General features: G+C 54.7%; 5 protein-coding genes across 5 annotated transcripts; 3 read left to right on the top strand and 2 right to left on the bottom strand.

The window, feature by feature from the left end:
* Positions 1 to 34: 34 nt before the first annotated feature.
* Positions 35 to 2,266, bottom strand: PUNSTDRAFT_144029 (uncharacterized protein). Its single transcript, XM_007384323.1, has 5 exons — positions 1,965 to 2,266; positions 1,758 to 1,874; positions 1,569 to 1,702; positions 332 to 1,509; positions 35 to 266 (listed from the first exon to the last, which is right to left on the bottom strand). The coding sequence occupies exons 1-5, from the start codon at positions 2,104 to 2,106 to the stop codon at positions 149 to 151; spliced, it is 1,689 nt and encodes a 562-aa protein (XP_007384385.1). The 5' UTR covers positions 2,107 to 2,266; the 3' UTR covers positions 35 to 148.
* Positions 2,267 to 3,494: 1,228 nt separating this feature from the next.
* PUNSTDRAFT_44935 (S-adenosyl-L-methionine-dependent methyltransferase) lies at positions 3,495 to 5,016 on the top strand (the record flags this gene model as incomplete). The annotated part of the gene is made up of 8 exons (XM_007384322.1): positions 3,495 to 3,605; positions 3,696 to 3,731; positions 3,788 to 3,933; positions 3,997 to 4,068; positions 4,123 to 4,143; positions 4,194 to 4,302; positions 4,363 to 4,414; positions 4,472 to 5,016. 8 exons carry the CDS (start codon positions 3,495 to 3,497, stop codon positions 5,014 to 5,016), a joined length of 1,092 nt encoding a protein of 363 aa, XP_007384384.1.
* Positions 5,017 to 5,312: 296 nt separating this feature from the next.
* Positions 5,313 to 6,943, bottom strand: PUNSTDRAFT_44934 (FAD/NAD(P)-binding domain-containing protein; the record flags this gene model as incomplete). The annotated part of the gene is made up of 4 exons (XM_007384321.1): positions 5,313 to 5,687; positions 5,743 to 6,634; positions 6,689 to 6,866; positions 6,931 to 6,943. The coding sequence occupies 4 exons, from the start codon at positions 6,941 to 6,943 to the stop codon at positions 5,313 to 5,315; spliced, it is 1,458 nt and encodes a 485-aa protein (XP_007384383.1).
* Positions 6,944 to 7,612: 669 nt separating this feature from the next.
* Positions 7,613 to 8,686, top strand: PUNSTDRAFT_44933 (uncharacterized protein; the record flags this gene model as incomplete). The annotated part of the gene is made up of 3 exons (XM_007384320.1): positions 7,613 to 7,771; positions 7,827 to 8,483; positions 8,567 to 8,686. 3 exons carry the CDS (start codon positions 7,613 to 7,615, stop codon positions 8,684 to 8,686), a joined length of 936 nt encoding a protein of 311 aa, XP_007384382.1.
* Positions 8,687 to 10,920: 2,234 nt separating this feature from the next.
* On the top strand, positions 10,921 to 11,842 carry PUNSTDRAFT_134811 (uncharacterized protein; the record flags this gene model as incomplete). Its single annotated transcript, XM_007384319.1, has 2 exons — positions 10,921 to 11,167; positions 11,226 to 11,842. The coding sequence occupies 2 exons, from the start codon at positions 10,921 to 10,923 to the stop codon at positions 11,840 to 11,842; spliced, it is 864 nt and encodes a 287-aa protein (XP_007384381.1).
* Between the last annotated feature and the right edge of the window lie 309 nt (positions 11,843 to 12,151).

Here is a 12,151-nt window from a genome sequence, read left to right as displayed (position 1 = left end):
CTAGCCTGCTCCAACGTATCAATAGGATGGCTCTATTATTGGCGGAGTACATACTTATGATACATTCCATACTACATGCGAAGAAGCAACAGACAGCAAACAACGAACGCGAGGAGATCACAACATAGGACGTACGCATGTCGAACGGTCATGTCCTGTATATCCTCAACAGCCGCTGTTCGGTGACGATGCGGGTCCTGCACAGCGGGCACTCCCGGGTACTCTTCATGACCAGATCTGAGCAATCGCGGCACATGCATAGATGTCTAGGTGCATTCCAGCAGCAGTGAGCCCGTCAAGATCAACACCGCACAAGATGACAATTGCTCACCCGCAGTCCACGATGGCGATGTTGGCCTCTTCGTCTTGACAAATAACGCAGAGGCCATTTCGCTCCAGCGTAGCAGCCATCTCCTTTGCCCTAGGAGACAACGGTCTCGGTGCAGCTGGTGTAGTTTGCTGTGGCGTCCCTTCCGCTGCCAATGGCGCTCCCTGACCTCCTTCGCCAGGCTGCTCGGACGGCGCCTCCTCCGACGTCTCAGCCTCGGCACCATTCGTACTTCCCTCATCCTCCACATCCTCCACCGTCGCCCTCCTCGCCTCCCTCTCCTTCGCCGCTTCTCTCTCCCGTTCTCTTTCCTCCCTCTCCCTCTCCCTCTCCTCCCTCGCGCGTTCAGCCTCTTCTCTCGCAATCCGCATCGCCTCCTCCTCTCGCGCCCGCATCGCGTCCGCCCGCTCGCGCTCGCGCCGTTCCTCCTCCACCATCCGCACCACCTTGTTCACCAGCTCCTCCTTCTCGAGTACCGGGCCGGGCAACACGTGGTTCCGGTGCAGCACCTCCTTCAGCACGTGCACGCTCAGCTTCGCCACGTCCTCGCGCGGCATGTCCGATAGCCGTTCGAGCGTCGGCACGTCCGTATCGCGCCGCTGAGGAGGCGGAGGGCGCGGAGGCGGGGCGGAGGCGGAGGCGGACTGCGTCCGCGGGCGTCCCTGTTGTTGTGATTGGCTGGACGGACGCGGCGATGTCGGCCCGAAGCTGGCTGTTTGTGGCGTGTTGAGGTTGTGGTGCGAGGCCGAAGCGGCTGGGCGCGAGTAGGGCGAGGCGTTAGGAGCGGGTTGCGGGTGCGGGTACTGCCAGTTTGGTGGAGGCGCGCCTGGAGGTGGTGCATATCCGGCCCCGGCGTAGGGATATGGTTGCGGAGGGTACCCGTATTGTGGGTACTGGTAATGGTATTGCTGGCCGGGATAGCCTGGTCCTGGCTGTGGATACGGTGGATGCCCGTATGGAGGATAGAACTGCGGTTGAGGGTGTTGCTGCTGAGGTGGCGGTCGGTTGCCGGCAGAACCTGAGCCTGATCCCAAGTTTGACGTGGCGTTCTGGAACGCGTTCGTCGCGTTATCAACCGTGCGCTGGAAGAAGTTGCGGTTCGGAGAAGCTGGGGCATTGTTGGGCACGGAATGACGCCGATAATACTCTTCGTTCTCATACGGGAGGCATCCGTCTTGTCCCTGCAACAGATCATCCAGTTCAGTCAATGTAGGAAATAAGAACAGAAGTTAGAGCGCACTCTTGCGGCGACGATCGTGTTTATCAAGTCATCTTTCTCAAGTGCTCCCTTGCGATCGACGTTGTATGCGTCCAAATATTCTTTCAGCTTGCCGAGCTTCTGCGTTCTGAGCTGTGATGGACTAGATGCAGTGACTGGCATGCTTCAGATGCTCGTTCTAACCAAAAATATGACGAGACAGACACTCACTATTCAGATAGTCGATGCAGAACCCGCACACGTTCACGACATCGTAGCCAGACTGGTCGGCGCCCTGCCTCGGCATCAGAGCCTGATAGTCCGAACATGACGAGCAATACTTGAATCCTACGGTACAAGACAGCCCCAGTTAGCCACCAGATCTTATCTGTCGCAGGCGGCTACCGCGTCGGACGCATCTTGTGGCGAAAGACTCACCGCAGTGCTGACACCGCCGCGCCCTAGTGAAGATCCCGCCGATATCCTTTCCACACTTCCTGCAGTTCTTCTCTGACCCGCCGGGACCGGGTGGAGGTCCACTAAGCAGGGGCATGCCCCTGGGTCGATCATTGCCTGACATAGTGGTCGGTGTGATCGCGTCCAAGCGCCGGATAAGGTTTCGGTGATGTTACGAGACAATCACAGGCGCCCAAAGATGCTGTCTTCGCTCAGCGTTCAAGAGTTCTAAGCTATAACCGTAGCCAGTTTGTGTCGACGGGTAGATATGGGCTTGCGGACACAAGGCTTTCGCCGCGGTCGGTCGCGTCATCTCGGTTGCAAAGCCACCCGGCGTGAGTAGTCAGCGTTCCAGCGAGTTCTAGCAACATCTCCGGGATTGCCAACAACGTTGCGACCGTTCCTTGCATCTCTGAGAACTGTTCCCAAGCATCTGTTTAGGAGTCGAACGGAAACCATAGTGGAAGGAGGGAACCAGTAAGTTGAGTGCATAATGATATAGAAACCTCTGGAGTTTCGCCACTTGACCGACACTTCGAGGAGTTATTTTTAGCGAGCCTCCCTCGTTGTAATCACGTCTGTTCGAAGCTCTCCGCGCTTTGCAACCAGGAACGTGAATCCTGGACTTCCTCGTCTCGAACCTCATCGAGGACAAGCGTATGTCGAAGTCAAAATATACCAGCAGTGTCCTGTAGTGTACTAAGCCAGATTTTACCGTGTCTTGGCTTTGCATTTCCAATCCGAATGTCATCCTAATCTCTGCGGCACGGACGGCTCCGAATAATATCGGCATTTGCGCCTTTTCGGAGTGCGCTTAGGGGCGAGGTTGGCTTGGTAACCTATCAGTTTGCATGCATTGGGACCGTGCGCCGATGTCCAAGCCCACCTGGAACGCGCAGATGGTGAGTACATATAGGTTGGTGATGCTTGATGCTTGATAGGTCAGGAGGTTGTGTGGATGACCTGCAGTGGCGTGCGAGACCTCGCCTAGATCCTCTGACTATCGCTCCGGTACGAACGCCAGCTTACCGACAATCACGGCCTTGATATTGGCTGCATGGTCCGGCAGCTTTTAGCGTCTCTGGACAATGCACCCTCGCCGCTTTGTCGCCATCGCGAACATCGGTTAAACTAGCTGACACGCTCCGAGTCCGACCATCCTCTCCGACGGACGATGTCGTTGCTTTGTACGACGGCGTGCCATGAGTCTGAAGTTAAAGACGTTGCGTCTAAGTAGACCCTACATTCAACGCGATATCAGACCCGGCTGAACCATCGTCCGGCGCTTCCACGGTGCCTCGTCCCGCTTCTTACAAGATAAACTCTGGATCCGAGGAACGCGAAGATCTCAGCCCCTTCCGTCCTCATTTCGGCCCGCTCTAGCCCTGATGATGGCGTCCACCTCCCGCTTTTCTCATTCGACAACGACCCACCGGCACATAAACCACCAGCCTTCGCCGATCATACGCGCGAACGCCCTTCCCCCCTCCTTGTCCGTGTTCCTCCTACTCCATGGGCAACGCGACATCGAGCAAGTCCGGGTCGAGCGGGATCAAACGTAGACGTGAGTCCCAGGGCCAGCTTAAGATCGTCCATGGACGCGGGATGAACAACATGAGCGACGTGAGTGCCAATCCAGCCGGCTGTCGATGGCGGTCCGCATTCCGTGTCATCAGCCTGAAGGGTTCCGGTACTACGATGGCCCTTACGCAGGCCTATAAGCTACCCGCCGACGTCGCGGAGATGGATGTGCGTATGCCCCTCTTTGTATTTCACGTCTGCACAGTGCTCAGTGGTGTGTATAGCGTCTTCGATTGCAACATCATATGTGGAAGCTGCTCCTGGGTGGTCTGTGCCCTGCTCCGATAAGGTCCACGGTGGAGCAGAAGCTAGAGGCGAGGGAAGGATATACACCATCGGTACTTGATCTTGGCTCCGGCTCGGGAATATGGTACGCAACATCTTCGGCGTTTCCCCTTAGATAACGATTCTACGCTGAAGACCTCCATGACAGGGCGAGCGAGATAGCCAGCACCTACCCACATGTCAATGTCGTTGGGTTCGACCTCATCAAGAACACTTCGGCGTATGTCCCACTTATCGCCCTAGCGTCGAGCTAACACGGCACTCTCGCACGCAGAGCATTTCCTGAAAACTGTCGGTGAGTAGATGCAACCGAATGACGAGTAGCCTTAATCAGAACACTCTCAGATTCATCACCGGAGACCTCACGAAAGGCTTTACGCTCGATGGCTCTGGTCTACCGCCGGACTTCAGGGAAGGCTTTGATATTGTCCATTGTCGCTGCGTGCTCGGACACGTGAGTCGTCGCCAGCCTCCTGCTGTCAGCGCCCGTTTCAGCGCTGATGGTCTCGTACAGCTTCGTGATGCACGCGGCGCGTTGGACCTTGTGACACAATGCCTTAAACCAGGTCAGTTGCGGGCTGCCTTGCACCGAAATTGAACCCTGAAGGATTCGTCGTCTCCAGGCGGCGTGTTGCTGCTGGCGGACGGCAGCAGCAATATATATGACGAGCGCAAACAGGTCGCAGCCGGCGCCCGCGAGGGCGAGGCAACGCACAGTCGGTCATGGTTCGCGCGCTGGGGTGAGGAGGTCAGATCCGGCCTCGGCAAGGGCGTCGAATTCCCGTTTCCGCAGAGGGTCAGCTGCCTCCAGGAAAGTGGTGAATACGAACTCGTCGACTTCCGGGACTATTTCGCGCCGATCGGCTGGAGCGGAGAGAGCATCGAGCACGGCGAGGAGATTGGACAGATCACGAAGAAAAACAGCTTGGTAGGTCTTCCGCGCCTGTGTGGTTCAAGAATAAGGTCTAACGAATCACTATCGAACACTAAGGAATGGATGGACGGATTCCGGCCGATGATGCTGGAGGCGGGTCATCCCGCAGACGTCGTAGACCGTTGGATCAGCGAGGTCCGTAACGAGTTACGTGAACCTGCGATTCGCTTGTATACCATATGGCCGACCGGGTGGGCCGTGAAAAAGACGTCCAAAAATGATGTACGACCCTGATTTCAATCGCAAAGGGGAAATCACCTAGACGGACAACTACCGTAAACATTTTATATACCATGCCATAGATAGGTGGATGTCCTGACAGATCCTGTACACGGACGAACGTGTATCCAGACTTGTATCGCACGTGCATTGGTGCAACGTACTATTGTTATACATTTCTAGGTAGAGCTTTGCATAGACATGAATCTGAGACATTCAAGATGTCAGCGACTCTCCGCATCCTGTAATCAGCAGCAGGACATACAAATGAATGGGGAAGTTCGACCCTTCTACTGCGGTGGGAACGGTTTTCATAGTTTCGCTTCCTGATTCTCAACAGCGATCTCCACCTCTCCCTTCTCCTCAGCGTGACGCAACAATCGTTTCAGTAGCTCCACCCATTCATGCGGACCGCCCTCGCCCACGTCTTTAACCCATTCATCCGCCTTTCCCGACCGCTCCAGCTCGCGCCAAGCGCGTCGCAGAATATCCTTCTTGTCGTACATCTCCTTCACCCAGTCCTGTACGAGCGTGTCGTCCCCGTAGCCTGCAAAACGATGCAGGTCGTCGCGGTACTGGAATTGCTCATGTCCAACGAAGCGATGGAATGCAGCTGCGATCTGCAATTGGTCCCCGTGGAATTCCTTGCTCAGTTCATCGTAGCGAGATACTATCTCAAGCGCTCCCTAATTATCCACGGTTTCAGCGCTAGATATGTCAAAGCATGACAGGTGCCGGTACCTGTGTGACGTCCAGCGACTCCGGGTGTGCGAAGACCTTCACCATGGCTCGCGCTTGCGCCTCGATCATCGGGAACGGAGCAACCTTAAGGACGAGACCCAGGAAAGCGATGCTATGAGGAGGAAAGGTGGTCTGCAGTGGAAATATATGCTGAGCTAGCGGAAAGATGTGCCACGACGAATTGTAGAGTTCGCTGGGGAGTGGAGGAACAGGCTGCGGCAGTTCGTTCTTCATCTGCGACAGGAAGGGGAAGGCGAACTCATATCCGGTCGCGAGGATACAGAAGTCGACGCCATGTTCGATTGATCCGTCTTCGAAGATGACACCGTCCGACTTGAACTCGGCTATACGCCCTCGGACCTTGACTTTGCCGTTCTGACCTGGTTCCACGCCGGGCAGAGAGTGAATGACGGTGCTTGCGTACTCGCTCATTTCGGCCGTGATATCCTGTCCGCTAGGTCCTCCACCGACTACGAGAACGACATTTCCCAGATTGTGTGGCTTGCGATACCATGCGGAGTGCATCACCTTTCCAGCCTTCTGCCACTCGGAGATGCCAGGCACATCCGGGTAACGGGGAACGCGATAATGACCGTTCGCAACCACGACGAAGTCGAAGTCGCGGGTTTCTCCGGTAGAAAGCTTCACTATCCAGCGCGACGTCTCCCATCGCGCGTCAAACACAATCGTACTAGTATGAATGTGGGGGAGGAGGTTGAAGTGTTCGGCGTATGCCTCCAGATAACGCTGGACGGCTGGATGATGGGGAAACACGGCCGTTGATGGTGGGAACGAGAAACTCTCGTAGGCCATCACGGGGTGGGGCAGATTGGTCGTCAATGAATCGTACAAGGGTGTCAACGGGGGATCATCGGTTGGAGGTGCAGGCAACCTAACGCAACGATCCATGTCATTGGCCAGAAGGTCGAAGTCGATCGCGACTCACCAAACTCCCCCGACCTGCTCTCTAGCTTCATAAAGGGCCGGGACCCATTCCCCGCTCTTGAACTGTGGTGTATCAACGATGACCTTGAGTGCCCCTAGGCCAGCCGGGCCACCGCCAATGATACAGATGCTTTTCGTAGCATCGCCGGTGGTTCGCGCTTGAACAATCGGGTGTCGATCTTCAAATCCAGGGATTAAGACTCTATGATGGAATTGCTGAGAGGATTGTGTGGACGTATGTACCGATGAGGTCCATCAAGAAACGAGAAAGTTGAGGCAAAGACGCGGCGCGTTTTGTGGTGAGCCTCCTGAACGCCTGGCACGCTGCGCGCTTCCCTCCAGCTGCCACGACCACGTCTTGGCTGGTCTTGACTGCGCTGCTCTACGCCTCGCCCATACGTATCTGGGGCTTTTCTAGTATTCCTACGACCTTTTGGTGACGTGCTCAGCACGCGATCCTCGACAAATTGTCGAACGGCACGCGTCGGATCTCTTCGCGGAACGTAGTATGCACCCGTACCTCATGGATCCACAGTTCTCTGGTACCCCTCCTGCTCAGAATGGCGCGTATCCTGTCGAGGGGCAGTTCGCGCCCCGTGACGGTGAAGACCCTCGGCAAGCCGTCGCGTCGTTTGCGCAAGGGCACATGCAACCAGGATCGATTTCGCAGAACGGTCAGCAGCCTTGGCCTGCACAACAGTTTCCCCCTTACCCAAACTCCATGCAACACCCTTATCCCCCCAATCAACCACATCCGGCCTGGCAGCAACAATCACAACATACTCGTCGTCCCTCCGAAGAAGCCCATGGTCCGCCTCGATGGGCGCACCAAGCGGATGAGTTTACGATGATGAACGGAATGCCCAACTATGCGCCACCTGAATACATGTGGCATCAAATGCAGCATGCCATGGCAGCTGCAGCGATGCAGCAATATCCTAGTGCGGCGCCTGGCAGGACTTGGCAGCAGCTAGCTGCACTAGCGAAAACTTCGCCTGCTGTGGACTATGCACTTGTCGAGGCTCTTCGTGCCAGAACGGACCTCCCACGAACTGCTCGCGTGGCCATAGAATCTCTACACGGGGTGAGTCGAGTTGTGTAATTCGGCACACATACCCACTGAGCCTGCGTACGCACAGGTGAATGGATTTCCTGCGGATGCGTGGAAGGACTACTATCTGGAGTTCCAAGATCGCATAGATGCTCAACTACACGGAACTGGGAAGAAAGGTCTGAATGGAACGCACCCGAACACTAAGGCGACCACTCCTGTTGATCTGAAGGTGAAAACCGAATCCAGGTCTAGGGCTCCTGCGGCTGCCGGTGGGAAGTCCGCGACTGTAAAGCGACCCAAGGTTGTCGTGCCTTCTCCCTCCGTCAGCTCGGAATCGTCAGAATCGGAATCAGAGTCCGACGCTTCTCCTGCCGTGCGCTCGAAGCGCAAGCGTCCCGCGTCACCGAAAAACAAGATAAGAATAAAACGTGAAGCATCGACGCCCACGTTGTCTAAACCCCCTGCGGCTCCCTCAGGATCTGCTCCCCCTGCACGGAGAGCGACGTTCAACAGTCTCGTGTCTCAACTCGACGCGCCACCGGAGGATTGGAATATACCTGTTCCGTCGCGGTCGCCTACGCCGCCCAATATGGAAACGATCATACCCGCTGATCGCGGGAAGCGACAGGCCAACAAGTTCACTGACCAGGATAGGCAATACGTCATCAAATTCCTTACGTACGAATTACACAAGGACCCCGACGCGTCGAAGGGAGAGCTAGCAGATAAAATCGGCGACAAGGTGCGCTACTTCTCTCATTCACGCAGCGGGCGCGGCCTTGTTTGTGCTCCGTGACACTACGATCTCATGTATTTATGCTGTAGGCTCCCCACCATCCGGCGCGCTCTTGGCAAAGTTACTTTAATCGCGATGATCTGATCGACAAGATTCGTAATCTCGTCCCTAGCTCGGATGAAGATGCAGAAGGATCAACGGAAGACTAAGACTACTCTTGTATGGATATTCCATCGGCATCGTTGCTCGACTGCCTTCTCCGTCGGTTCTTCGATCGCCGACATATTGGTCACATCTTGGTGCGAAGCGGCGCGGTGTGTACCGAATTCATATTGGTTCAATATGCGCATATTTTCCTCGACCCACTATATGTTATCAGTCTCTCTGCGGCCATTCTTGCTGCCCTTCTGTTACATATATTCACCGTTGTCTATTCTCGACATATCCTATGCTCTTCAATAATCTGCGCTGAATCGTCGTCAGGCCGCACCCAGCATCGCAATGATGAGGTTGACGTCAAGCCGATTGTCACCAAATCTTTCTTGCTCGACGATAAGCATGCGCCTCATTGACAGCTTTGGTCGTTCGTAGTTCATGGTCGATTGGCTGGGATATGGTTATACAACGACTGCTCGTAGTCCCTGCAGCAGTCTGGAATCCACTCGGTGCTGCAGAGTTTTCTTTGGATCCGCTGCCGACCTTGCTGATGACACTACCAAATTCCTCCTGCTGGAGGACTGCGGCGACCTCATGAAAGACCCGGACCGTTCAATAACCATCCCGACGGGTTTCCACCTCTCGGATTCGTGAGGCATTCATTCTGTCTTGGATTCTTGGCTCTGACTTCCCTTGTAGCAAGGAAATCATAACCATATATTCTTTTTGCCGCACTACGATGGTGGCATATTGCACGGGAGTCTCGAGCACAGGAATGTTGTCTGAAGGAACGGCAAACCATTCGTCATAGACCTCTTGCAGGCCTCAGTTCATGAATGCTTGCAGAAAATGAGCGTTACTCGTTTGACGCTGGCGCCTAAGTTCACGGAAATCGGATGCGGTGAAATCCACACCGCGTGTGTCAAATACAGCATCCATCGTTGATCCCTTCCTCGTTTGCTCTCCTAGCTCGCATGCCGTTGGGGGGGGCATCAATATCCCTGCCGACACCATCTAAACCTTGGAAGATGGTCTAGGACCCATCAGATGTTACGGATACCGCATGCAGTCACGACGATAGCCCAACGAATCCTCGATCACGTCAATTATCGCAGGAGAAATCACCCGTCGTCGTGAGCGCGAGGACTGCAAGGCGTGCTTCCGTTGACCTGCCCCTTTAGAATCTTACTCACATTCCGAACATGGATTCGACGGAATTGGCTACTGCACCTACCTATACCCTGTCGTATTGAAATCAGGTCTACGCCGGTAACATCCCGCAAACTGTAAGAAGGAATGCAAAAGTCCTATGGTCGACTCTTAAACTTGTGAACTTCCGGGCCTCCAATTCGGTGACTGATCTTGCTTTCTCTGTGACGGATCTAATACTGGCATGGCGGCGTCACCCAAAGTGATGAGTCAGTTTCACCGCCGGTAGTTGCCGAAGAAGCTGCACTCATGATGTTTCTATTCATCAACAGTAGCAAACAAGAAAACGAGATACCGTATGAGACCTACATCTTCAAAGTAGTTCAAATATACACTGGGTCCAGACGGTCGCATATAAATGCTGGAGATATGATCGATGTGCCCCTACGTGCGTCGGAAGAGAGGCCCATCAAGCGCAGTGCCTTCGGGCTGTGTTCTATTCGTGTCGGACACTGGTTTGCAGCAGTAGTTACCCGCCGCTCGACTCTGCAACTAAATTGTACATGCTGTCTTCGGTTGTGTCGGATCAACTGGTCACCACTAGAGATATCTTTTACGATGAGCGTGCGGGACATGTGACCGCGCTACGGTTACGCAGTTTAGCGGCGGTTCAAGTTGATCAACGAGCTCAACACCCACCGCGAGAGACGTGGTATCACTGCGTCACACATGCGTGCTAACTGTATGCATCACAGGTAGCAAGCGGCACATTAATCCGGGTGCGGTGCCCCAAAGAAAGTAGCGCTGCAGGTGAGGCAGACAGTAAGAGAATAAAGAGTGTCCGCCGTGACAGAATTCACCTCATCGCCCACCCCGCACAGCACAGACAAAGGCGCAAAATGCAAATGAGGATATGTTGGGTAGCTTGAGGGATATCAAGAGGAAGCTTTGTAACTGTTGAAACAAACAGAACATGTGATGTGAGCTTCAGCGGCGGGGCTATAAAGGCGCGTGGTGTTTGTTGCTAGCGACATCTGTATCTTCTTCCGCAACCTCCCCATCATTCACCCCGTATCATCTTTCCTCGAGTATTTACGTACCAGCTTGCATCGTATATTGCACCTTCTAGGCGTACAACATGAAGCTTGCAAATGCGCTCGGGATTCTAATAGATATGTGGCAGGCAGTACAAACTGCACTGCTACCCACGATCTGCGCTATCCTGGCGAAGCCATTATTGGCCCTCTACCCGCGATCGGTCTCGCAGATATTTATGCACAACGTATGGCGCCTCATGGGCGAGGGAATGGACGAAGGCAATTATGAGCTGAAGCGCTCACTAATCACGGAGAATGCCCAAGGAGTTGTGCTCGATATAGGAGCGGGTAAGTTTCGGAATATTCTGTTTCGATGATTTCATTCCCGCTCACGAATTTTCCTGAGGGCACGGTCATACCGCAAGATATCTGGACCATGCTCGTGTGACCAAGTATGTCGCATTGGAACCTAATGCGCTCATGCACCCTGAAATTCGCAAACGCGCGAATGAGCACGGCTGGAGCGAGGAGGACGGATCCTTGGTCATCCTGTCATACGGTGCCGAGCAAGCACCACTTATTCTCTCCGCGCTCTCCCTCTCCGGCGAACCACCAGTGGATGTGATGGTCTCGATCATGGCCTTGTGTTCCGTGCCACCCAGCTCGCCTCCGGATGCTTCCCTTCGCAACCTCGTGACACTGCTCCTCAAGCCTGGCGGTCAGTTCGTCTTCTACGAACACGTACGCAGTTATCGTGCAGATGTAGCCTGGTGGCAGCGTTTCTGGACACCGGTGTGGCAGATCCTATTTGACGGGTGCCGCTTGGACAGGCCGAGCCACGAGCTTGTCCGCGCTTTGAAGGGGCTGGATGGCGAGACGAGCATATGGGACGACTGGGAGCTGCGGGATCAAGAGGGAGACATCGAGGAAAATGTGTTTTGGCACCAAATTGGACGGTTCACTAAGGTGCACGAGGCTGGGGACGGGCAAAGACTTGCAAGCTGTGATATGGAAATTTCGTAAGGAATCTTCTTCGGTTATATGTAAAGGTTCGAACGAGCTCATGATATCGACTGCAGAGTCAAACCACGCCGTGGGCGCTCTCCACGAGGCAAGACAACTCGGCCGACCGTGGCTGGAGACCCTAAGAACAGGCCCATGCGACCGAAATGAGGGACGCGGCCACGCTGCGCGTGTACGACCGCGGAGAGACGTAATGTAGAATTGCTTCGACGCCTGTATCTGTCACTGAGACTAAATAGCATTCTTTGTATTGATGGTCGTCAAATGCAACGTACTATCGTGAAGTACCCGCCATGTCAATGATCGTGA

Source organism: Punctularia strigosozonata (genome assembly GCF_000264995.1).
Source record: "Punctularia strigosozonata HHB-11173 SS5 unplaced genomic scaffold PUNSTscaffold_7, whole genome shotgun sequence".
NCBI classification, from domain to species: domain Eukaryota; kingdom Fungi; phylum Basidiomycota; class Agaricomycetes; order Corticiales; family Punctulariaceae; genus Punctularia; species Punctularia strigosozonata.
This window is presented reverse-complemented; position numbering and strand designations above follow the sequence as displayed.

Excerpts from the sequence above, each read along its gene's own strand:
- PUNSTDRAFT_144029 (XM_007384323.1), bottom strand. The coding sequence starts at position 2,106 with ATGTCAGGCAATGATCGACCCAGGGGCATGCCCCTGCTTAGTGGACCT. Across the intron at positions 1,875-1,964 it reads GCGGCGGTGTCAGCACTGCG|GATTCAAGTATTGCTCGTCA; the intron begins GTGAGTCTTTCG and ends CTTGTACCGTAG. Across the intron at positions 1,510-1,568 it reads ACACGATCGTCGCCGCAAGA|GGACAAGACGGATGCCTCCC; the intron begins GTGCGCTCTAAC and ends GATCTGTTGCAG.